The following is a 26,743-nucleotide window of genomic DNA, read 5'->3' as shown; positions in this document are numbered from 1 at the left end:
CAGTAAGCATTTCCTCCGCATTCTCCACTGTTTCGTAGCTTTTTCCCGCATCTTCTGTCACGTCCTGTCTGAGACGCAGGGCCTAATTCGGAGCCCCCTCTGCCCAGCTTCAGTGCATTCAGACTGTTCTGTGACACCACGACTGCAGCCCGCTCCCCACCCGTGCTAAAGCACACGCTGCCGTGAACGCAGCAGCCGAATCCTGTCTATACCAAAGCCAAGGAACAAGGTCGAACACACGTGTTAGAGTACCCGCATCCCTCCCCAGCCGGCTCGGCCCCGGGCAGACCCGAGCGTGCCGGGCCAGCGGCAGAGCCGGGACCAGGACGGGTCACGGCAGCGCACGGGCAGCGCCGAGCCGGGCTGGCAGCAGCCGCTGGCCACCGAGGCTCCCTGCCATCGGCAGCCGCACACCTACTGAGAGCACGGCGGTGTCCCTGCGAGAACTGCTGCTCCTTTTCCTCAGGCAGCCTCCCGAGAAGAGCGCGCAATATTCCCAGACCCTTTCCTACAGGTCACAGGGCTCTCACAAGCCGAGCCGCTGTCCAGAGCTGAATACAGCTTATCTCTACACGAAAACTAAACACAAACCCCCAAAGCAAACCTGACAGGAGCTGAGCAAAGCAAAGACTTTGTAACAGGATCAGTTCAATCTTTGTTCCATCCCCTTTTACAGATTTACTAAATGCTTCCCGCTTTCGGAGAAAGCGCCTCTGCAGCTGCCGCTGTGAAGGATGTGCCCATCGCCGCCTGACAGCTCTCACACGGAGGAACGGGCATTCCGAGGGCAGCAGAGCTGCTCCCTCTGCTCCCAGCAGAAAAACAATCACCACCTGAGGCAGGCTCAGAAAGTTGTCTCTGTCCTGTTTCACTCAAAAGCGAACTGACAGGTACAGAGTATCCTCCAAGAAGTTTTAATCAACTACTCACCTGAGGGACTCTTGTTCCCAGACATCCCCGATTTGTCCCTTTTTTCTTACTATACCAGCATTATCCTCACTGTACAGCTGCAGTGAACCACTGATCACACTGCAGAGAAACACACACAGCTACTGGACTATTCTGCTTTCTAATCTGTGCAGTAAAGTCTCCCAGCAGTGCTCACAGCACAGGGGCGCAGCAGGCAGAAAACACCAATCCACAGCTAATGGAAAGGTCATTTTGCTGTTACTTTAGCGAGAACTTCTCCATAAGCACACAACACAGGGCTTGCTTGAACTGTGCTGAACTGGTGCTTACCAGGAGGAGATGCTTCTTGGTTTCCAGGACATGGACACTTCTCTGCGATCTGAAGACACCGTAACTTACATGTTCCAATGCTTCCTCTGTTTGACCTTAGACATAAACCTGAGCAGAGTTAGACCCGCTCGGGTACTGAAGCAGATATTCACAGTAGTGACTGAGCAGGCCCAGATGTTTATTCAGAGCTATCAGCACAAACCCAAACCCCTGGCAGCCACTGACAGCATCAGAAGATGCCTCTCCTAGAAGAGAAGAAACCAGTCTGTTGCATGAAAAGTGGTAACCCTGGCATTGGTCTGTCACTGCCTCACTGACACTGCATTGCTCTATTTTGTTCAGAAAAGAGCTACTGAATTTAATCACACTGCAACAACATCTACAGCCAAAAAATTCAACAAAACTGGTTTAATTTCAGAAAATGTGTTAAAATATATATATATATTTGTACATCAATTTGACACACTGCATTAGTTTACACAAATGATGGTCTTTTTTGAAACTGTATTTATGAAATGTACATTTTTAATTTAAATACTCAGTATACACTGCATTTAATCTGCATGTTGCATTTATTAAATACATTAAATCTGCAATGTAACAAAACGTTTTCTGCATACGAAATTCAAAACACCATTTTAAATGAACAAAAGATGGCTCACTTCATTTATTTGTTTTAACAACTAGTGCCTAGCACACTAGCTTAGCTCCACCAACACCAGCTGTTCTTTCTCTTTATTGACATTGTTCACAGACTAGTACATATTACACTAAGAGTGCTGGATAAAAACATGAGGTACGGAAGTGGTTCAAAGATTACAGGTCATGCAGATCATGCGAGACAGCAAAGAAAGTTGTGAATGAGAAAACACTAAATAAAAAAATACATAAAGAATGTGCATTATAAAATAAAAAAAAAAAAACCAAAACAACAAAACAAAAAACCAACAACCAACTCAATTATACAGCTTTGCTTCTTTGGTTACAAAGTAGGTTGAACAATTTCACAGCTTTTTATTCCCACCCAAAAAACCAAACCAAAAACGAAATGTCAAAAAGCAGAGGAATCATGGCCCCCTTCTCTCTATTAAAAAGTACAAACAGAAATGAGCAAAGTTTTCTTCATCAAAATAGCCCATCGCTTATTTATTATATCACAAGGACTGGTGACTACCTGTACAGATGCACTATGGTCTTCATACTTACACTCTATACAAAATTTACATTCAAGCTGGATCTTTACTACCGTAAATAAATACCAAAGGTCAATTGCCATTAGTGTTAGAAATATGCCAGGATTCTTTGTTCAATTATTGCCTAGACATTGTATCTATTAACGCAATCCCATCTATCATTTTACCCATACAGACGTTTATTAAAAAAAAATTCAAAAGTTCTGTGACATTGTTCATGTACATTATGAAAATAGCAGCCCTGTAATAAATAAAACAAATAAATGAAACTAACATAGGCAAATGTTACTTATATGAAAAGAACAGTGGCTCTGAAGAGGAATTGCTGCTCCTTACCAGACAGCAAGGCTCAAAGCAACCCAGGAGCAATGGGAGCCTCGGAGAGCCACCCAAGCTCTGTCAGAGCTCCCTCCCGGAGCCAGGGCCGAGCCCGGGCCGCAGGGACCGCGCGGCCTCCCGTGCGCAGCGGGCTGTGCGGGCAGCCCCGCGGCGGGCGGCTCCGAGGGTGATTGTCTAATACTGAAAAGGCCAAACACACAACAGAAGCAGGCTGCTCGCTCTGGGGCTGAGCCAGCGGTGGCACAGGACGGGCCGGCTCACGCGGAGGAGACGTTGGGCTGCGGCGGCTGCGCGGGCGGCGGCTGCGCCTGCGAGGTGCTGCTGGGGGCGGCCTGTTGGCTTGAGAGCTGGGATAACTGATCGTTGTTGGAAAGGGATTTTAACAGTGCATTTTCTCGTTCAAGTAAAGAGTTTCTTTCAACTAATTCTTTTATTTGTTCCTTCAGAACTTCCACTTCTTCTCTCACTGCATACATCAAATGGCTTTTCACTAGATCCTGCAAAGAACAAGCGGACAGTTACACCAGAACTCAGCCCCAGAACTTACTGTTACTGATTTCACTGCAGTAAGACTGGGAAAAAAAGCACTCATCACCAAAAATTTATGAATAAATCAGCCTCTGAGCACAAACAACCCAGCCCTTATGTGAAGTGGGCCTGATATGAAAAGCTTTGTCTCCAGCACTCCAGTCACTTCAGTTCCGTGGAAGCCAAGGAGAAGAACGATGCCCCAGCTCCTCAGGAAAGCACCAGCTCTGATGCTGTGACCTGGGGGTATGTGTCTGTGGTACACAGGCCCAGTCACTGAAGCGTGTGAGAACCAAATCAACAAGAAAGCTTTTACTCCATCAGAAGCAAAAATCCAACAGCTCTAACTGAAGCTGAGCAATCTGTTAAGGATGGCATACCTGAGCCTTCAGAAAAACTAGTAATGAACTTGGCTAGAGTAACAGTCTGAAGTATGCACTCTATTTTTCAGCACTCCTTCAAGTTCAATCAGCTTGTTCACAGCAATTTGTAAGAAAATTAACTGAAAAACACTTCTGCCAACAGTAGAAGCTTTTACTGCCAACAGTAAAAGCAATAATGGTTTGTGGTCGTTCATAGATGACACAGAAAATCCTTTATTGATGCTCTCAGTCTGGCCCACCTGGAGGGATATCACAGCCTCGCAGAAACACAATACAGCAGGAAACTTTTGTTCAGTGATGAACCACATTAATCCTATTAGAAATAACAACTTATATTTTACTTACCATTGCCTGTTCTATTTTGTTGTCAATGGCAACAACACTTGCACCAGACGCACTGTAAATATAATGAGAAAACTCCGTGAGTGTTATTGTATCATCAGGTAGAACTGTGCACCTGCAGGACTCCTGGATCATGCTGTCACTGGAAGGCTGAAGCTTAGAGTCAAGAATCCAGTATACACTCACAGAGGGGTGTCCCGTGTCCCTCCCACCCCCCCACCCAGCTGCCCAGTACAGTTGTGACTCACAAGAAACACTGCTCCTTCAGTTTGTACCTTGTCATACTGGGCTTATGACACCCATAACCATAAAAATGCATTAGAATAAACACTAAATCAACTGCTTTGATTCCTGGCCTCATTTACCTGCTTTCTTCACTGAGGGAAACGAGAATTCATGGGATTCTTACCACTAGCATTATTTCTTCCAAACTGTTTTTACAAAGCAATGAAGAAAAAAATCCTGTTTTAGTACCTATTCTCTGGACTCACTTGAGTCCACCTTCCAGGTAAGGAGCTCCTGGAGCAGCACTGCCCCCACAGCCTGTGGCAACAACCAGCAGGAGGAAGAGACAGGACCAGAGCCCTGAGCCAGCAGCCACTCCTGGCTCCCAGTGAATTCTCCCTGGATCCTGTCTGACAACTGACAAACATACGGCTGTGGGTCACAGCTAGGGCCAGGCTTGTTCCCCAGACACACTGGTGCAGGACACCTACCACAACACCGCAGTACACTGTGAGGGTGTTATTTACTGTGCCAACAGGATCCCAGACTGGGATCTCTGAATCCTGTGTGACAGAAATCCAGCCCTTAATAGCCAGGATCTGTTTCCAAGTCACACCACAGGTACACAAGCTAGTCCCTCCCTGGCAGCTCTGGAGTTGGGATTTTGGCAGGCCAGGGGTGTCCTGCTCCCCCCCAGACTCTGGTTTCTCCGTTCAGAGAGGAGCCGTGGCTCTCCCCAGGGCACGCAGGGCTGCAGCCCGCAGCAGCCACCTGCCCACCCTCCACATCAGCCTCCCACCCCAGGTCTCAGGGTCCCATCTTCCACCCAGCCCTGGTCTGACACAGACAGTAGTTCCTGGGCTGTGACAGCCCCACCAGTGAGAGCTGCTGATAACACTCCCAGCCATGGACGTGGCTATCAGCAGTGTGCAGCCACGTTTAGCAGAGTTAACATGGGGAAAATGCAAGGGTTGCAGTCATGCTGGAAAACTTGCCTCTCTGGGGTTGTGCAACTCACCAAAACCAAGTGTTAAGGAAAAAAGAAATCACTCAATGCTTTTTACAAAGAGTATGGCAATGTGCTCAGCAGTACTAGTCGCAGATGTGAAACATGGCTCAGCTCCTGAAAAGTGATACTGGTCAGAGAAGTTAATTTTAAGGGCTCCCACAGAACTGTCAGCACTAGAATTGGGCTTTTACAAGCAGAGGGCATCAGGTCTGCAGACTAGGGGAGTAACAGCCTCTATTTCTATTGAACCAATCTTGAAACCCAAACCAAAAGCACTGAATACCCATTTCAGAAGAAAATTGTTCCAATTTCTTACTGTCTTCTAAGCCTCTTCCAAACCCTATCTATGGTAAACCTCCTCAGAATAAATGCTATTTATAACTCATGCCAAGGAAAGTATGCCTTTCCATGCTGAGTTAACACATATCGGACTCATCTGACACTGTCAGAAGTATCTGTGTTCATGAAGCACAAAAAACTCCATGTCCTCTCACAGTCCTTCATGAACACCACTCTACAGGTCAGATGAGGCAGCTCTGAAGAGGTAACAACAAGAGGAGGACAATTAAAACAAATGGCACACTTGGCAGTGGGATCTACTTCTCCATCTCTGCACCACAATCGTACAACTTTTGTCAATACCCATCTAGTCAAACTTGAGACTGAAACTTTGTTCTTCTATCCCTGTTTCAGCTACTTTGTAGTGTGATTATTTAAAACAATAAACCCCACTACATGACTGAGTAAAGGCCCCACGAGAAAGACAGGCAGCCTTCCCCCAGCCTCCCACAGAGCTGTACCTGTGTGGCAGACTGCAGAGGCACCCTTCCTGCGTGTACCTGGTGCTCTGAGCTCCCCTCTGGCTGTGGGCTGGGTGTAGGAGCTGTCCCTCTCCCTGCACTGTGACTGGAATGAGCCAGAGAAACCCCTGCTTTACCACAGCCCACACCTGACATGACACCAGTAGTGCTGAAAGCTCTAAGCAGCTTTACAGACTCCTTCGGAATGCTCCTGCTGCCCTCATCCCCAGAGCAGCTGTGCTAAGACTGAGGTGCTGACTCTGGATTCCAGCCCTGCTCCCTGTACGGATCCTAGCTCCCAACTTCAGCAGGCAGAGACCCCTACTCACCCACTCAGGAGAAGCTCCACACTGACACAGGGTGCACCCCCAGTTTGTCATTAGGATAAAACCAGCTGACTATACTTCATGTCACTTTCTCAAGGCAGATGAGAATTAGATGTTACGGTAGCACAATTCCCACATGATTTTGTTCTTTATTCATCTGACAGTACTCCCAACACCAAGTAGCTCCTGAGGGACATTCATGAGCAGAGCCCTCCACTGACACCTGCTCTCAAAGGAAACTCAAAACGTGCTGCCAAATCTTAAAATTTTGTGTATTTTTCCCAAATCCTAAACTCCTGACATAAAAATCCAGTTTGCATAAAAATATTTTACCCCATGGCTGCAGAATGACATTTATAAATACAATCCAGTCCTTATGAAAAGGCCAGAAGAAACCCAAAATATCCCTTAAACAAGTCTTTTTGGATGTTTGAATGGAGAGAGAGTCTGACACATTCTGTGAGTGCACCATCCACTGTAGAGCCAATGCCTCAACTTGCAAATCCTGGAATTAGAAGAGGAAAGACATCATTTAGCTCTTGTAAAAAAAGACCAATTGCTGATTGCTCCAAGAGCTACAGAAGTCTGACAATTATTGTCAAAATTGCAAAAATCCACATCAAGTACCACAGGGCAGATGAAGGGGTGCATTAGGCATGTAATACTTGTTTTTAACAGCAAAACCCCCATCCCACACTGAGCTTCTGCAGCCCACAAAGTGTCAAACAGATACACTGAACACAGCACATTTCACTTGACTTGGACCTCCCAGTCAAGGTCATGTCCATGAAGGCTCTACCCAAAAAGATGTCATATTGGTACACCAAGTTCACACTGAAGCCCACAAGGAACAGGGCAAGATTTACAGTCAGCAAAAACATCAAAGATGCCCCAAACACAGTTTGTCATTCCCAGAGATGGACAGTAATCCCAGTGTTTTCCTACCTTCAACACCAGGTAGACAAAACCCCATTTTGGCAGAGAAGTCCTCATTTTGATGGTTTAAAAAAATCTCAGCAGCTTTTGCTTTACCTATTAAATTGTCTTTATCTCAACTGACAAGTTCTCTCACTTTTGCCATTCTGGAGGAGGGGGAGCTGAGCAAGTGGCTGCATGGGGCTTAGTGCCAGCAGGATTAAACCAAGACAGCCCTTTTTGGCACCCAACATGGGCTTGGAAGGGTTTGAGGTAAGGACAGATTTGACTGGGATTGAATGGACAGCTGTTCCTTCTGTGCAGCTATTGCCTGAAAGCTCCTGTGCTTGCTTGCCTGAGGCTGTTGGAGCCCATTGCTTGCTAGTGGCACTCTTTGCTCTCACTGCTGCCACACTGCTCTTATCACCTCACTGCTGTGCCTGGAACACTTGATAACAGCCACTAACTACCATGTGCCTGGGCTGGCAGGTGCCCAGGGCAGTGCTACCACACTGGGCAGGCTGGAGCTCCAGCCCTTTGGTCATTTACTCCTTCCCCTCATTGCTTACTCATTTATGAGCTACTGTCTTAGCACTGGTTGCGCTATTCAGTCTATCCAGAGAAATCTTTTCTATTCTTGAAAGAGTTAAGGTCTATTTAATTAGCCTCCACTCTAAAAAGAGATTTTATAATGATAGCATCCCAAGCAACCCAATCACCTATCCAGCCTGGAAAGAGGATCTGTGTATTGCAGACTTCCATTATTGTTCTTTGTCAAAGCCACGTGAGAATGTGTGACAACCTGAGGCAGTGAATTCAGCGCCTCAGGAGTTCCCACAAATACTTTGAGTTAATTTATATTGCAAAGGCTTGATGCGTCACACATAAATGCAATGGAAACATAAATCCTACTACTTAAATTCAAGATTCCCAATAATGTCTGTGCTTTAGGCACACCCACCTAAAGCTGTGCACCTTTACTGGGCAAGGACAACGCAGGCCCAGAGGAGCAATCACCCAGACTCACGTGAATATGCCAAGAAGCCACTATTCCCCTTCTTAAATCACATCAGCTGAAAAAACCAACAGATGAGACTTGTGCCTTCAGCTACACCTATGTGAGCACTGCATGAAAACATCCCTGCTAATGTGTCAGTAACAGGATCTCCCTAACACTTACTGGTCCCAGTGCCACCAGCACTCCTCCTGCCACAGCGTGTTGGTGAAAAATAAAGTAGTTTCTATTCACTGGAGCAATTCAGCAATCTCTTGTTCTCTATTGCAGTATCACGTGTCCACCTCTGCTGACTTCAGCAGGTCCCCAGAAACAGTTACTCATAGCGGAATAATCCGTATTTGTTAGAAAAAATACTAGAATTACACAAAGATTTTCTGTTTACCCTGAAGTCTCCTAAGTCAAGCCCCTCAGGTTCACAAAGTACTTCTGAAAGAACTGCAAAATGTAATTAAGAGTTCACTGCCAGCAGACTCATGGTCCTGGTGCTCTGTAGTGCATCAACCCCTACGTTTTGTGATAGGCCAACAAAGGGATTCTAAGGAAGTCACACAAGTTTATTGTTTTCACGGCAGCAATTTTTCTTTCTCAAACCAGGGATGACAAAGAGAAGCCCCACACCATGCTCTTGTTAGAGCCCCTGCTGTGTCCTGCCCAGCTCCATCCTGCAAGGGCTCCCACCACTGCCTGCACTGCTCACTCATGGCCCTGGTGTTCCCTCCACCAGCTTTTACTGAAGTTTATAGCTGACAGTTTCTCAGTTTCAGTCATCCAGTGAAGGAAAGCTGCCTAATGTGACCGTAAAATCCAATAACTGGGGTATAAATGCAAAACCTGCAAAATCCTGTCAAAGACTTTGGAATTTGAATGGATTATAAGTTTAAAACATGCATCAATCCTAATGAATTGCATTCTATGTTCTCACAAACGCTTGTTTTTACCACAAAGAGTTCACTGGCAAAGAGGCAAGGTTATTTTAAAGGCAACCAGCTACATTCTTCTACCTGAATTTAATGTTCTATATCCCATATTTCCAACATTTGCTTCAGGCATTGTATATAAAAGTCCAATTTGTGAAGCTTCCATCTTAATAATTAATTATTTGATTTTGGTTTGGGTTTTTTTTTTTAATTAGCTTCCTCATCTTAAGACTTATTTTGAGGCATGAAAATTGAGAAACAGCTAAAGGCTAGACCACAAAGTGACCTTTTGGTCTACAAACCAAATGTGTATTCTAAGCCCTGAAATTCGTTCCAGTGAAATAACAAAGTCCTTGAAACCTAAATACCAACTCTGTTCCATAAATACAGGGAAGTGGCATCATCCAGAGCTTGAAGCAAAAACATAAATTCATCCAACTTACTGCTGAAAAAGGAAGATGTGCTTTGAAACTGAGCTTAATGCCAGCACCCCAGCAATACAAAATTTTTTAAAAAATAGCAGAACACTTAGCATTACTTATAACCTTCATCATTGTGCAGTATACAAACTGTTGCCAAGCAAACTTTAAAGGATTCAGTTGAGCTGTGCAAGTTGAGAAGCCTTTCAAGTCAAATACAGCCAGGACAGTGACGAAATGGTTATCAATACTTCAGCAGCCAAACAAAATTTACATTCTACACAGCTTGTTAAGCAGAAGTTTTGACAAGCCAGAGCAGCACAAGGCATTAAATCACATCATCACTAGGACTTTGACTTAATGCTGACAAAAAAAAAAAAAAAAAATCCCTCAAAATCATTAAAGCATGGGAGAGAAACAGTTTGCAGCTACTGATGAATTAGTAATGCACCTCTCTCAAGTCCTATCCATGCCGGATAAGACTCTGTTGCACTTCACTGCAGTTTCTCACCATGAGTTCAATGCTAACCTTGGAGATTTACTTTGTCCTTGTCACAGTTCACCTATGTTCCCCAACCAGCTTTACTTGAGCAGAATGAAAGTAAACCAGAAAGCTTTTTTTTCCTGGTTTAAAGATATTTATATCTTAACTTTGCCGAAATTGTGTTCAGACATAATACTTTCACGATGCATTTTCTGATACAGGACTCAATGCCAAAAAGTTTCCTGTTTTGGAAAAGGAAACTGAATATTCAGGCGAAGGTCGCCTAGGAGCTGACTAGCATTAAACTCTGAGCTCACACATCATGTATGATACATGCATAATGGAAGGAGGAAGAAAAAAAGTCATGTCATATTTTAGAGTTTAGTTCCATGTTTCAGAACAAACACTTCCATGACCACTTTCACCTCTTCAAACTGCAGAAGCCCAGTATGGAGCTCTGAACACAGGCAGCAGTTGTGTGCAAACAAAAACAATGAGAAACTTGCACAGAGCAAAGCAGTTCATGCATACCTCAGCATGTATGCATTCCATACTCAAGCATCCATACCTATCCCAGGTGCTCTTTGACTCGTGTAACTTGTTGAAATGGAACGCTTGGTAGAATGCAGTTGACGGATTCCTATGAGATCCAAGAATCAGACAGACATATTGAAAATGGGTACGCAATAAAACCACCAACTCTCTTAATTCACCCTGCATTACAAAGTGAATTAGCTGTCCAGACAGGTTAAACTAATGTTTGTAAGGCCCTACTGTTTCTATGGGTTTGCATTAAGGACACAAGGATCCAAAACAAAATAGTAATTCTCCAGCCCCATGGATTTTCAGGCTATATCAAGCTGCTCCTGTACAAAGATGAGACTGTAAGGCCAACAATAAGACACCTCCCAGTCCTGCTGGCAACACTGTATAGTTTAGCTGATCACCACCCTAATGCCAAACATACCTAAACCCAAGAGACACCTTTCCCATTTTCGGTATGTCCCAGACTACCTCTGCACACAGTACCCAGTGTTTCCATCCTACTTAACCCCCTGCTTTATACTCAAAAGAGATGATTCCTCCAAGGGGACCTGGAAGTCAGAGCTCAACACGCCACATTCAAACTAGAACAGATCAAGTTACAACAGAAAAGCAGATCCAGCTAGAAATGAAAAATGGAACGCCAACTACCCTAGTAAGCACGTCTCAGCCACCTTCCCCTTCCCGAGGTGCAAGAGGGCAAGGGCTGATGGAGGCCCCTGCCCTGCGCTCCCCAGAGCGCTCCACAGCCACAAGCCCAGAGCACAGTCCCCTTGCTCTGCGGATAACCCTACACTGTGGCCCCGTTCCAGTGCCAGAGCCCTGAGGCAGCCTGACCCTCAGCCCCAACATGGCAACTACACTGACAGTGCAATTAGAAAATTTTTCTTCTCCAAAGTCTCATCTGAACGTTTGTTGTAAAGTGGATACTGGATGAAGCACACAGTTCTCTGCTGCCAGTGGCTGCAGCAGCATTATACTGAAGCTTAGAAACTCCCTTCCTCAACTGCTCACCCTCATGTGGACAGAGCTACACCAGCCCTAGAGACAAATGCAACAGCCTTGCTGAAAGATCTTCAGAAATGCAAGCATGAGTTCAAATTCCTTTTAGAATCTGTTTTAAAATGAGAAGTTTATATCACATTGGAAGCACAGGTATCAATCCCTTTTTTAAGTTTATGGCAAGAATATTTTTAAAAACAACTGTCTTCAAGTTACTTAATTATTTAAACTGAAATACAATTACTGCATAATAAATATCACATAAAATAAAACAAAAACATCACAGAAGCAGCACCATAACAAAACACTATCAGAAGTAATTAGATTCTCATGGCCGGTATATACCAAAAATCTTGGAAAGATAGTGGTATTTGTGTATCAGCAATGATCAGGAAGTGTCTGAGTTTAAAGTGTCTGTCACTCCTCTTCCCACCTTCAGCACTGTACCCTTCAAAAGAAAAAAAAAAATCACGCAAGTCTGGAATTTAGCTTAAAACCTGTTACAGAAGCTGCTTGATTGAAACTGATAAACACCATCCTCCTATGCTGGTAATATCCACATTTTCCTAAGAAGCACTGCATACAACACAACAAATAATTACAGGAAGAGCAACACAATAGCTAAAGGACATTTGTGTAATAGGACTTGACATGTGGAAAACAATTGGCATCTGCAGATCAGGAGAACACTCCTTTGCTGAAAGCAAGGCCCAGGATCTTCTTTCTAATGCAGCTGTCAGAAGCATGTACAGTCCCTTCCTCGGAATGAGGCTGTAAATAGAAAGTCATCTAACTTCCAAGATAAATTTACTTGTAGCATATAAAGCTGTGTTGCTATTGTTAGGTATAAAAAGTGATTTATAACCACACAGCATGTATTCCATATAGTCTATTTTTATAGTCTATGTACTGATACAATCTATGCTCTGTATTTGTGTATTGTTTTTAAGCAAGCATCTGAAGGGATATGGAAAAATTTTCCTTATTAGATTCTCATTTGTAACCCTTACTGTTGAAATTGCTTTTGCATTACTTCAGACAAGTAAGTATCTTTTCCACTCCACAGCTATAAATTTTAAAAATAATTAATGGGGGTGTGTGTACATAAACAGGAAAAGTAAATCCACAGAGGCATAATGAATGATGCCTCACATGCAGATCTGAACTAATATGACTGAGTTTCAGACTGCTGAGAATGACTAAAATGCCTTTCTGTTTGCAGAAACAACTGAGAAAACAGCTTACAGGAGCACTAAAGCCAAGCCTGCTGCTGCTGTGCCACAGTTGGAGCCCCACAAGTCCCCCTGACACTGCCCTAAGTGAATGCAGGGACAGCCTGGACCAAAAAAGCACATTGCCTATGACTCTTCCCTGGCAGAATGCCAGGTCTGAGGTCAGGACTCAGTCCCAGTCCTTGGCGGATTGATCCAGAGGAACTGCGAGCCACACAGGACAGAAATGTCCCAGATTCTGACCCAGAGAAATACCAAGCACCTTCCACAGAAGGTACTCTTCCTCCATCTCTGGTGAGAGAGACCAGGTATCCCCAAGGGTACATGTGCTGAATTTCATTCCCAGCTTAGTACACTTAAACACTTGAAGTGTATCTCAAGTGGCCAAAAATGCCTCCATGTCTCTCTAAACAAGTCCTACGACACATACTGCATTTATGTCCTTTAAAAGCTCATGAATGCCAATATTCACAACTCACTCCCACGCTCTTGTTTCTAAGTACAGTTTTCATGCAACAGAAAATCTGACCCAAATTTAAAGAAGGAGAACTTACTCGGTTCTCTGAGGGCCCAGGATGTCAAGCTGTCCCTTTAAAAGGGAAGCCTGGACCTCATCCCAAGTCTCACATAACAGTTTGAAGTGTATCCTCCCACTGCCATTCATCAGGACAATATGCCAAATACAAACTTCATCCTTGAAGGCTCTGTTTGCTAGAAACCATGGCTGTGAAAGCTGGCAAATCATCAAGTACACAGATAAATGCCTTTTGGTTCAAGTAATGATACTGGCTTTGGACTGGGTATCAGCCCAACCACAGATGCCTTGTTACCAGCTACTTCCTTTGAAAGAAATAGTACCGTCATTGTTCATGAACAAGTCCCAGTCTTCAAACTACTGAACAACCTCAGGAATTGAGGGCAATAACAAGAACACATGTAAAATAGCCCTTTTTCCCCAATAAAAAATTAATATCACCTCAGACAGTTCTCTCTCAACCTGAGTTATTTTCTTTATGTTTGAGAATAGGAATGATGCAAAACATTCAAAAGGCCCAACCACCTGTCTTGAGACAACAGGTTAGACAATCCATGCCCAATACCTCTCAGGAAAACCAAAGAAGAACAGAAGCAAGCACACAGGGGTGACCTTTACAGAAGCTCACTTCAGCCATAATTTCCTCTGAGAACAATTAACAGGTCTCATATAGAAAGCCACAGGACATGTGACCATGTCATAAAATGAGCTGAGCTTTTAATACCACCTTGCATGACATTTTTCTTGGTAACAAAAGGCTGTTTACTGGGGTACTGACTATGACCTGCAGTGGGCACTGATTACAGCTGCTCTCAAAATTACACCACTTGGCAGGGTTCATCTGAGATCTGGATGAGGGATTTGATGATCACTTGATCACAATTTATCAAGAAACTAGCAGCATAGTTTATGGCATTTTGAGATTATGTTTACACTAGTAACATAATTCCTTCTCTATCCTTCTCCTTTTAAAAGATATTTCACTTTATTTTTAGCACCTTCTATTTAAAGCAGCTGCAATTTGAATTAGCTTTCTTTCATAAGACTCCATCTACAGAACAGTAACTGGAGCACAAAGCTTTGCAGGAGAAAACTAACAGGGACTAAATGGGGGGGAGTCAATGCAAAATTAAGCAAAATAATCTCAAGTTGTGAAGCGATGTGTTTAACTGCATATTCTGTTCACGCAGTTCCTTAAAGCCATTATACTTGCTATACACACCCTAGAAGACCAGCAAGAATTCAGAGCTGTAACACTCAGTTTTAGGTGCGTTCTAGCTACAGATAACAGGAAAGGCTGACTCAGTGACCAACCCACATGACAATTTTTGGGACAGCGGCTCTCAAACATAACAATGGATTTAAAGGGGTTTCACATGCTACTACAAAACAAAAATATTTTAAGAGCATAGAGGAAGCAGGCTGCAGGGAACTGATCTTCACTGGATAAACCAAAAGCAGTAGCCCAAACTTCTTCACCTTGTTCTCAAAAGAAGATTTTGGCAAATAATTTCCTGCAGTGATCAGAAGTCTCTAAGGAGAAGGAAATACAGACAACTGTCTCAAATACAGAGTATGAAGTCTGGCAGAGGTGTTTCACTGATCACTTGCCCACTCTGTTGAAACACTGGCATCAACCTTTCCCTGCTCTGGGTGGGCTTGAGTATTTAAAAACAAGACCAGGAGTATCTTCCAAGCCCCACCAAGGTTATTACTTATTTGATGTAATTATGTGATTTTAAAAAATTTAAAAAGAAATAAATGTTTCATTATTACCTATACTGGGTCATAACCATACATGAATTCTGAAGGAGCTTTGCTGAAGAGTTCAAATAGTGAATTCCAGTATGACTATTTAATACTAATCATAGAAAAAACACAACAATCTTCTAAGTATCTTCTTATTCCTGATTTCAACAGCTGCAGCTCAAAACTCTGGAGTCCAGCTCCCTTGGGTCCCACAGGTTGGTCCCCAAGGCTCAGGAGTGCTGCACACAACCGTAATCATAACAGCTTTATGATTTCCAGATCCAGTGATGACCCTTTCCATCCTCAGCACCCTTTCCTTCCCAGGCTCGGTGCACTCCTGTCCCAGCCAGGCACCCAAGGCTCTCCTGCTCCTCCTGTCCCAGACAGCACTGCCATGGACGTGGTAATTAACACAGCACCTGCTAATGAAGCACGGCTCTTCTGTCAGTCAGGCTGAACATTAATTACTTCACCTCACAAACTGTGTGAGGACTAATCTGAGAGCTTCTGTTCTTAAAACAAAATATGTAACAAGTGTAAGGTTTTTTGTACTAGTGATTTGTCTTTTCGCTGGATATAATCAACCTTCAGTTCTTGGAGGGAGGATACAGAACAAAGTAGTTGACATGAAGCACAGCTTCGCTTAGAGGCAAAAAAAATATACAGCAGATCACATTTTCAGAGAGAAACTAATAGATTACAAGCTGAGAACAGCAATGCAGAAAGTCTGCCTGATCTAGTCAGGGATTCTTGCCTCTATCAAGTAGCTTTCAAGAAAAGCCAATATTATCCACATTTGAATGAACTGAGAAAAGTTAAAAAAAAACCAAACAAAGTCTTATTATCAATAACACCCACAGTCTCAACAAACACCTTGAACTCCATTTCACATGGAGTGGAGCCCTTCAGCATCTACTGATATCTGCCAAAGAATATCACTATGCCATCATACTCTCCTGCAAATTACTCCATCCACTGAAGAGGGCAAGCTCTGAGTGCTCCTACCTAGCATACCCTGGTACGCTGGTATAAAGGAGGGAGAAAAACAATAAATTCAGCATTTCTGAAATAAAAATATCCACATTTGCTAGTATTGCATTATAGATCCAAAAATCTGCAAAACCCCTCAAAATTATTGACTTTTATACAACATGGCTGGTAAAGAAAAGGCATGTATTTGTATGTATGAACATGTTATTGAAGATGATCAGGCTCCTGCTGCCTGTGATACCCACAAAACCCGATCTTCTCAAACAGTGATGAAGGGAAAGCTGCCTGCAATTTCTGGTGAAAGTGGGCCTGCAGAGTGGAACAGGGCTTGAATGCTCACCCTCAAATAAAATTGCACTAAAATGAGATTTTTTTTTCTCCCACTAAGTTGCAGTAACAACACTTTCAGCTATTTCAGTCATCTATAAATACAAATGGCTACTGTTTTTTTAACAACAAAATATTTCAGTATCTGGGGGGGGGGAATGAGTGGCTAAAACAGCTTCAAGCAGACTCAGATGAATCCCACCTGTCCTACTCATGATAATGGTCAGGAATGCATGTGTGAGCAAATGTATCAAATTACACATTTGGCTTTAAAAAAAAGATATTAGATCCTAGGCCATGGATGGCACTTTTTTTTTACACAGTATATTATAAATCTGTCTGCCTTCCCACACCATTTACAAAGTCTCTACTACTCAAGTTTCAGGCCAGCCTGTGCTGTCAGTGAGTGCTCACCACTTGATTTACAGAAAAAGTATTTTTAAAAATGCATTTGTAGGGTTGGTCAAGGTATTTACAGGCCTTGCACCCACCAAAGAGTGTTCTACAACAGGAGACATTCCCAGGAGCTATCATCCACACCCCTACAAAAACAGCCAAAGTAACTTGATGCAGGAGCAAGCAGGGTTTTTCAACCCTCATTTCTGACCACCCCATCCTCTATTGGATATTAAATCTGTGTGAGATGGATGCAAAAGCTTCAGATACTTCACTGAAAGCAGGATCTCATCTCCAATCCAATCTACACTCCTCCCTTGCAAGCTCACACACCTGCCACACTCATCCCCCCCCAGACAAACGGGTCAGGACTCTGCCCTCCCTGCAGAGGGGGTGAATGCTACCCTGGGCTGCACTGGGCAAAGTCCAGCAGGTGGAGGGAGAGGATCCCTCCCTCCCCTCAGCACTGCTGAGGCTGCACCTGCAGGGCTGGGCCAGATCCCCACTCCAGTTTGCAACCTTCCATGTGTACCAGACAAACCCACCAGCTGTCAGTGCGACTGACAGCTGACACCTCTCCAGGGCACTAATTAATATTTCTACCTTCTCTCTGCACTGACAAAAGCACACAAGCAGGCTGTCACAATCCAAATGCATCTTTCATAGCTTCAAAGGGAGAACAGATATACACACTCTTGGACTAATTTTGCCTTGATTGACAAAGAAAATTAAGACAAGCATATAGCTGTCCTTCATGTGGCCAAGTAATTCACCTGCCCTGCCTGAGTGAAAATAGACTATCCCATAAGGCAAAGATTTCCTGACACTTAATACACATTCATATTTATGAAGTGTGAAGTTTAACGATGGAGTAATTTTCAAGAGGAATGAAGGTACAACCTTACTCTGCACTTCAAGTGACCTCTTATGTCTGCAGAATCTTCTCAGAAGACAGGGGCTTTAGCAGTTACTATAAATACTTCTATCTTTATACTCTGTCAAATATAGGGATAAAAGCAGACACCTGTGCCTGACAATCTAGATTTACTGAACAGAACCATCCAGATGTACTTTAGCAGGAGGAGTCTCACAAAAGTTTAAGGAATCGTTGCTGACACATAAAACACAAACAAGGTTTGCACTTCTCCTGAGCAAGAGAAACTGCAAATTGTCAGCTTTTAAGCAGGAAAAGTAATACGCAGCCTCAACACGCAACAGGCTGATAACTCAAATATCCAGTAGAGTACCAGGGAGCAACTCCTCTTTGCTATAGTGTCACCTGAAGTCATAAAAATTATCAGCAGCTCCCATAAAAATGCAGCCCAGAAAACTTTCAGCCCTTCTAGTGTCTGAGAGCAGTTTGGTAGTCCTGCCTTTTCAAAACATCCAAATACTACAATATTCAGCTTTTAACAAGTTTAAAATAGCTTCCATAAAACATATGCTGATTTTTCTGTCATACAGACAGCACTCAGAAATCAGCTATGGAATATCTTCTGTAGGAGATGAGGAAAAAACTAACCCCCAGCAGCTGAGCAGAACACTTGTGAGTCTGAGGTACAGGGAACCTCTCCTGTCTGGGCTGCTCACTACAGTCTTTGTAACAACCAGAGCAGTATCACTGTGAATTTCTTTCAACTACTTTCCCCATTTCCTCCTTATAATAACTCTCTCATCTGAAACACTTCTACCTCATAAATCTTAAGAGTTGACTATATTGACTCCTCCTTAACAAAGGCATTTGAATGTTTAAACTGGGAAACAGTACTGTCAAACAAGTAACCACAGTTTTGTTTAGCTATCTTGCACCGCTCTAAAACTGACTGCAAGCACAATAGGCTTTCTACCACGCAGAAGCCCATGCAGTGCTGCAGTTACCTTTGGTAATTTTTGTTACAGAAAGTATAGCAAGCAGTGAACACAACCAACTGGAGTTTCTTTGCATTAACCATCATTTGCTGCCATGAGCTGCAGAGGCCACCCCAGAAGTCCCAGCTCAGTTTTCAAACTGTTCATTAAACCAAAGGCTCTCCAGGCCCTGGAGCATGTCTGTCCAGGCTACATTCCCACCTGCTTCCACACACACTCACAAAAACAGGCCTTCAGCAGGAGAGCTGAGAACAAGTCTGCAGCTGTAGGAGAGCTCAAACCTCTATCAAGTACATGAGCAAGGTGAAGGAAGGGGAAACACTGTGAACTAAAGCAATTGAAGTATCATGTACAGGTAGGTACTTGCAGAAAACTTACTTTTTTTCTTTGGGAGTACAATAAAATAAGCATCTAGGGCAATACTGAAGTGATCCCATGCCCAGTTTTGTCCTTATGTGATGAACATGGTCTCAACAGCACAGCTCTCCCAGCAGTAAGTGCTCCATACAAGCCCGTGTTTTAGCTGAGCTCGCAGCCACGCTGCGGAGAGCCCTGCACAATCGGGTTCTCAACAGCTCAGCTGCCATAGCTGACAGTTCACAATTGCAGCCATTCATTAGTGTTCCTGGAATACAGCCGGAACAGTTCAAGCCGGTCAGTTATCTCTGGAAAATGATCTATACTCTGCGCCTTTTCCAACAGCCCCAGTAATATTTTGCCCCAAAAGTCTGCCAAACATGTAGGAGGTTTGAACAAGCTTTCACAGTAACATTTTTTTAACAGAAGCCACATATTTCTTTTTCCCCAAGAGCCAAAATAAAGTTATTAAGCCAGATGAAATATTCTGCTTGTCAATTACAAATTTGTGTATACATGGGCATAAGGGCAAGCAGGAAAACCAGACACACACTGATACCAAAATCCTCTCAGGTGCTCTAACTGCCCTCCCTTCAAAATAATTTAGTACTAGTGCTGAAGTACAACAAAAGAAGAGTCAGAGCAATTTTGAGATCTCGTTCTAATAATGTTTTTACACAATTAGTATTTTTCAGGCTCCCTGTTTGAGGCAGCAATACCCACATCTGCCTCAGTACCAGTACTAGTTCCTTCATCCTTTAATACTGCTGCAGTTTTTATTTGCAGCCACATTTAAAGAAGAAAATGTGTTATGCTGTAAAAATTTCATAACTTTCACACAACAATTTTTTCTTTTTAAGAGCTTAGCAATTTGGAAACATCAACTGAAATACTGGCTTTGCTTTTCAAGGAAGGTGTGACACACTGAAGGCTTTTTTCTTTTTCATTCTTTTGGGCCACCTATCCAGCCATTCTTCCCCCCAAGACAAGATTTTCCAATTAATTGATTCTTCACTATTCATCAGGTCAGTGCAAGAAACCACAGGTTTTTATAGACTACTGTCAAAGTGCACTAGACTAGGGGAACAGGAAATTTAAAGTCTTTGGGCAACAGCTTGGAAGAAAGCAATCTATAAACATAGTTTTCTTTATATATCAGGCTAGATCACCTCCACCCCTAATAACCTTACATGCTGTTCGATTTAAAACAGCAGACTATCAGACAGGAGTAATAAAAAAAATTCAGAAATACATGAACTGATCAAATTTTTATATCATGTTTACTGTGTTACCAACATGCTGCTTTCAAAGAATTTCCATCTTAACTATTTTACCTTTAAAACAGTTCCTCTTCGTATTCAGAATGGTGACTTTCCAGGCAAATCCAGGGTACTGAGAGCTATACACTACTCCTTGATGAGTCACTGGTTTAGAAGATGACTACAGGAGAACGATCTACACAAGTCTGTGAAGCTTCAAGTGCATGTAAATACTGAAGTATAACTGAAGGTGCCAGAAGAAACATGGATACCTGCCTCCACACTGAGCCCCCTTTCTGGGAATGTTACACATTAATAGTATGACGGACAAAGAGAAAAATGCTTTCCACAGATTTATAGCTTCTATGACCACCAAGTAACCTCTCTGAACTGAGCTGAGCACTAACTTCCTGGACCTGCCAGCACAAACCATGACTCATGATGTATCAGCTCCCTTTGTGCTTTAATAGCTTTATCAGTGTCAACCCCCAGCCTATTAATGACACTTGAAGGTCTTCATTAACTATTTCACCACCGATTTCAGTAGATAAGGCAGCTGGGCAAAGCCCATGGGAGTGGCAGCACAATTTAAATGGCTGGAAAGAGGAAAAACGCAGGAGCAAGAATAGAACAGCAGACAATCAGGAGACAGTTTTACAATAAAGCCTTCTCAGAGAGTAAACCAAATAAAAACCAAAAGGTAAAACAGCCTTAACAAGTTGCTAGGTTTTCATTCTCGCCTTTCTCTGCCTGAAGTCAGTGGAAATCAGGCTACAGTTTGAGGGGAGCAAAGAACAAACTTTCATCTACTGTCTCTGTATCTATCTCCTACGTTATGTATGAGGTCTAGGTCTGTTTAAGGAGAGCTTTCATAGCTTACCAGAATCACCTTCCCAGCTGGGAAAGACTCTCACACCATACGTGTGCTCCTGGCTTTCTGACAACCCAGCACACAGCACAGTTTTATCACCCAGTGCAGAAGCTGACAAACAACACATAGGCACTCCTTCACTGATAACCAGACATTCATTTCTCTACTGAACACCACAGCATGGCCTACCAAATTGCATTCAGATCCCACTTCCATTTCTTACTCATAGTTCTCATGACAAAGTGTCTGAAAGAGTCTCTTTAGACATGAACACCATGTAAAGCACCAGTACAAGGTGGCAAGTTCAAGGATTAAACTAGAAAATTAACTTTAAGAATCACTGTTCTGGTAGGAGCACCAAGAACTGACCCACTGGAGTGCCACACAAAGTTAGATGCCCCTAATTTGAATAAGGAGGATAAGTTTCTCTCTATCTTTACACAGAAGTTATTCAGTTGTCACAGATAATCACGTTCATTGCCACAATTTATATTAAGTATTAGAAGCTACGGAAAACAAATGCAAAATGCATTCCTTTATTTCTGATTCCTGAATCAAGAGAATGACTCAACACCAGACAAATTGTCTTCTCCAAAAACACTGAGCTATGAGAAGAACCCACCAGCTTGAAATCGAACCTCATTTGCAGAAAGCAGTTTGTCAGCCTGATTAGCAGTCCTCTTAAGGTAGGCAAACTGCAAGTAAATTTTAAACTTTTAGTCAGTCCTTTACCACTTTATTCAAAACCAGCACAGGTTTCCAAACCACCGCTTTTCCTTGCAGAAAAGCACAGCAGTTTCTTTCTCAGACACAGCGTCAGCCAATGCTCCAAGGACCACAGGCCTGCATTAAACCTGCAGCCTGAACTCCCCCAACACCCACTTTGAGGTGCTCTCTCCATCCACTGCACCCCAACTCCACAGACACAGCTGCTTCACTCAAACACGCTCAAAGCAACACTGACTATATTATCATAATGACTAGTGCTGTCTCAAGGTGAGAGAAGACTTAGAGAGAAATTCACCACAAGCTCTGCTCCTAATGGCCTAATGCTTGTTTTTAAAAACAAATAACACACATGTATTCCCTTCCTCCAAACTGCAGCAATTCTGACAGTAAATATTGAGACTTAAATTCAGTGCTCAAACACTGCTTAATTCTTTCCCTCAAAGAAGTCAATCAAGTGGTTTGGCCTTCAGAGCAGTCTGACGCGTCCATGGGAACAGCAGCCACACACCCACTCCCTCTCTCAGGCCCTCTTAGGAGTCTGCTCACACCACACCCCTCTGTTACAAGTCATGGCTCCAAATTACTTTCCAACTTAAAAAAACTCACTGTAAGGCTGTACTTCCCACCATGTCCACATCTTTGCCCAAGTAGTGTGTTTTCTCAGCACAAAGGACCATTCTCTGCAGAGCTTTCCCTGTATATGGATTTGCCCACAAATCCACACTCAAGTGCAAGTACTTTCCTTACTAACTGACACTATAAAGCGTTAACTCCACAGCAGGGTACAAATCAAGAGTCTGTGTTAAAAGCCCTGAGAGAGCACCACACAGATTTAACATTGCAATACAGTGTCATTTAAACCCAGCTGTCATTGAAGTGCTTTATAATGCATTCAGGAAAAATGAGAGAACAACCCTTCTCACATCCTGAGCCACTGGCTACAGGAAGACAGCTTTCAGTCTTCTGATTTGGAAGAGGTAATATTTCATGCATTAAGCAGCTTCCAGGATACTTCGTACTGCATTTTGAGAGAAAAGTAATCACTCACACCCTGCAAAAAACAAGTGCAATTCACTACCGGCCTAAATACTTTGGTAAGGTTTGCGTCTTAAAATAAAAATATAGTCCAGGTGAACCTTGGCATGACTTTCCGAAAATATGAATTTACAAAAAACACTTGGCAATAACTTGAAAGCTGACTTTTTTCCTCCTAAAAACACAGTTCTTTTTTATGGCGTTATAAAATAATTCATACCTGTCTTCATCACCATCAACAGGAATGGATATGCCAAAAACAGAGCTGGCAAGACTGTTCATTGGAGTACTTGCAGGTAACTGAAGAGGATTTGCTAGAGTGTCTGGAATGGGAGGCTTCACAAGAGGTTTATTTTCAGCTATAAGAGAAAGTGGTGGCTGAGGTAGGGGTTCCGATTTTCTTCTAGTATCATCAATCTGGCCTACTAAGGACTGGGCCTGGGTCTGAAACTGTCCGAGGCTTGCCTGAGGCAGACTGGCGGGTGCGTTGGGCGCACCTTGCATCATCGAGTGTCCAACGTGCTGGGACTGGACCGCGCCAGTGCTTCTGCTGGCAGAAGGGTGGCTCGTCAGCTGGGACTGGACCAGCGTAACAGGGACGTTTGGCATAGCAGCAGAGGCGGTGGTGGACGCACTAGGCACACTTGTACCGGGCACAACCGCAGGCACGCTCTGAACTCCAGGGACCACAGCATGGGGAGCACCAGGCATTCCTGACACTTGACTGCTTCCCCCCATTGGATGCTGAGTCACAGATTTCTGTTGCACAACCCCCGTATGTCCAAGGCCTGGCTGCACCACACCTCCCGGCTGCGGGAGGGCAGGCTGGCTCGCTGGTGCCTGGCCACTCTGCAACAGCCCCGATCCCTGTCCGACTGCTTCGCTGGGCTGCGCTGACGCCCCCATCACTGGCGCTCCCACAGCTGAGGGGTTTTGGCCCGTCACCTGCCCCATAGGAAGGCTGGAGGCCACAGTACTTGGAGCAGAGCTTGTAGTAGCCTGCTGAATAGCTCCTTGAGACTGCATAATTGTCATGTGCTGCATGTATTCAGCCTGCCCAGGAGGCTGCGTCGGCAGTAGATGCACTGGTGGAATCTGGGACTGAGAATAAGCAAATTGTTGAGGCTGAGTCACTGGTATGCTTGCCTGCTGCACCTGCTGCTGGGCCACAGGAATGCTTGACTGCCCTACTGTCACATTTGGAGGTGCCATGCCTTTCCCGTTGGGTCCAGCCTGTGAAACACCCTGTGGATTTACCTGTGGCTGTGGTTGCTGTGGTACTATCATTTGCTGACTTGCTCCCGAAGCCCCAGAAAACACAGGCTGAGCAGTACTCTGAGGCACGGCCCCACCCACAGGCTGTTGCTGTTGCCCAATGACAAAATTAGGTTGCTGTAGAGAGGACTGGTTCATTTTCTCTGTCTGAAGCAGCTGTGACACTGCAGCCAGGGAGCTGTCAGCTATAGAATCGGGGCCATGGGCTGACGCTGGCACAGCCGAGATCACAACAGAACCTCCTGTGGCACCGAGGCCACTATCTCTCTCTTGAGCAGCCTGTTCGAAGGTGCTGCTGTGCCTAATGCAATCCCCCGTCCTGCTCAGAACACCACCACCATCTGAGTCCCGGTCATAGTACTCCATACACGTCCATCGGCCTCGCCTGTAGGGCTCCCCAGTACCGTGGTCCAGCTTGATCACCCTGAAGCGTGAGCTGCACACAGCAGCCGCCGTCTGAGACATGGCCCCGGAGGCAGTTGGTGCAGAAGGCCCTGTGGAGGGCAAGGCAGCCTGAGCACTGCTGCCTCCCCCCACAGCAGTGCCAGGAGCAACAGCTGGCAGGGGCACAGCCGAACTTTTGGGCACAGCCCCCCCGTTGGGGCCTGCAGGCACCCCAGAAGCAGCCACAGCCAGCTGCCCGTCCAAAAGGAGATTGGGTGAGACGCTGCTGGGAGTTTCGGCCTCGCCCACGTTGTTGAGAGTCTCTTCCGAGGAGCTCCGCTCGCAGACGTCCTCGGGGCCATAGTCGGTGGCTCGGGAAACATCAAAGATTTCAGAAGACACGTCCTCGGTGCGGGACTCATCCGGGTCATCCAGGCTCTCGGTGTCCTCGGTGATGCTGCTGGCCACCTGCGCCGTGGTCACGCTGGTGATCTGGAAGCAGCTCTTCTTCTTGGCCGGCATCTTGGACATGTTTCCTCCGCAGGAAGGAGTTCGGCCGGCCGTGGCGAGGCGAGCGGTGTGCTGCGGCGGGCTGTCACGGCGTGCCGGCCGGGCCCCCGGCACTACCGTACATCCTCCGGCGGCTTCCTGCGGCGGGCGGGGGGCGGCGGGGCTCCTCCTCTTCCTCCCTATCCGCAGCCCTCTTCCCGCGGCCGGGCCTCCTTCTCCTCCCTGCCGCCGCTCCGAGCGCCCCGCGGCTTCCTGCGGGCCGCAGCAGCGGGCCCGCGGCGCGGCCCGCCCCGCGCGAGGGGCCCGCGCTGGCCGGGCGAGGCCCGGGCGGCCCCGTGTCCCACCCCCCCCCCCCCGCTGTCTCCGCGCTCTACCTGGAGACCAGCGCCAGGCGCATCCTGCTCGCAACCGGCCCGCGGGCTCGCCCCACGGGCAAACCCCCGCCCCGGGCGGGGTGCCGGCGCCGCGGCGGCCCGGGGAGCGGCGCTCAGCAGCCGCGGGCGGGCGGACCCGCTGCGCTGCACCGGCCCCGGAGCTCCCGGAGCGCGGTAGGGCCGCGGCTCCTCTCGCCCAAGATGGGGCTCAACTTGTGCGCTGCACCCTGGGAGCGACGTGGCCACGCCCCCTGCGGGTGACGTCACGCCACGGCGCAAAGTAGCGTATCGCGGCGCGGGGGTGGTGGGGGAGCGCGGCCTGCGGGGGACAGTTGGGATATGGAGGTGCGCGCTGAGTTCCCCCCTCCCCCCCGAGGGTTGGTCGCGCCCGGCCGCACGCAGCCCCGGCCGGCGGCGAGTGCGCGGCCCCGCCGGAGCGCCGGCGAACGCCAGAGAGCGCCCTCGGGCGGGGGCGGGCAGCGCTCTCGCTGCGGTTGGACCAACGCCAGACCCGGAGCTGCGCGGAGGCCCCGGCCCGGGCCCTGACCCGCGGCACCGCGGCCGCGTTCCGGCTGGAACGGACCGCTGAGACCGAACTGTGCCCCATGCCCACCTTGTCCCCAACCCAGAGCACTGGTTGCCACGTCCAGCCCTTCCTGGGACACCTGCAGTGATGGGCACTCCAGCCCTCCCTGGGCAGGTCCAGTGCCTGAGCCCCCTTTCCATGGGGAAATTCCTGCTGTGCCCACCCTGAGCTGCCCTGGCCCAGCCTGAGGCCGTTCCCTCTCCTCCTGTCCCTGTTCCCTGGAGCACAGCCCGACCCCCCCGGCTGTCCCCTCCTGGCAGGAGCTGTGCAGAGCCACAGGGGCCCCCTGAGCCTCCTTTGCTCCAGGCTCAGCCCCTGCCCAGCTCCCTCAGCCTCTCCTGGGGCTCAGCCCCTTCCCAGCTCCGTTCCCCTCCCGGGACACGCTCCAGTCCCTCCGTGTCCCTCCTGCGCTGCGGGCCCGGGGCGGACCCCGGCGGTGCCAGGGCAGGGGACGGGCCCCGCTCTCCGCCGCGGCCGGGCCGCCGCCCTCAGGAGTGCCGCAAGGAGCGGCCATGGCGGCCTTCAGTGTGGGCTGGAGAAAGGGAGATTAATAAAAGGTAAAAGAGTCCAAGGATAAGGAACA

At 46.1% G+C, this 26,743-nt stretch overlaps 1 protein-coding gene across 6 annotated transcripts; it reads right to left on the bottom strand.

Moving 5' to 3' along the window:
- Window positions 1–1,632: 1,632 nt before the first annotated feature.
- Window positions 1,633–25,565, bottom strand: TSC22D2 (TSC22 domain family member 2). Of its 6 annotated transcripts, none has more exons than XM_050977926.1 (5): window positions 23,252–25,565; window positions 10,669–10,777; window positions 6,718–6,889; window positions 4,028–4,079; window positions 3,120–3,268 (listed from the first exon to the last, which is right to left on the bottom strand). In XM_050977926.1, the coding sequence occupies exons 1-4, from the start codon at window positions 25,219–25,221 to the stop codon at window positions 4,039–4,041; spliced, it is 2,292 nt and encodes a 763-aa protein (XP_050833883.1). In that variant the 5' UTR covers window positions 25,222–25,565; the 3' UTR covers window positions 3,120–3,268; window positions 4,028–4,038. The 6 variants fall into 6 exon arrangements, 4 of the variants coding, with proteins under 4 accessions (XP_018768199.2, XP_030082913.1, XP_050833883.1 ...); XR_007778222.1 differs by having other exon boundaries at window positions 3,197–3,268; window positions 10,706–10,777; XM_018912654.3 differs by lacking the exon at window positions 6,718–6,889 and having other exon boundaries at window positions 1,633–3,268; window positions 10,706–10,777.
- Between the last annotated feature and the right edge of the window lie 1,178 nt (window positions 25,566–26,743).

This window comes from Serinus canaria, chromosome 9 (assembly GCF_022539315.1).
Source record: "Serinus canaria isolate serCan28SL12 chromosome 9, serCan2020, whole genome shotgun sequence".
Classification (NCBI taxonomy): Eukaryota; Metazoa; Chordata; class Aves; order Passeriformes; family Fringillidae; genus Serinus; species Serinus canaria.
This window is presented reverse-complemented; position numbering and strand designations above follow the sequence as displayed.

Coding starts and splice junctions, on each gene's coding strand:
- TSC22D2 (XM_018912654.3), bottom strand. CDS start 25,221: ATGTCCAAGATGCCGGCCAAGAAGAAGAGCTGCTTCCAGATCACCAGC. Junction 4,080..10,705: donor TCAAAGAGCACCTGGGATAG/GTATGGATGCTT, acceptor TTATATTTACAG/TGCGTCTGGTGCAAGTGTTG. Junction 3,269..4,027: donor ACAAAATAGAACAGGCAATG/GTAAGTAAAATA, acceptor TGTTCTTTGCAG/GATCTAGTGAAAAGCCATTT.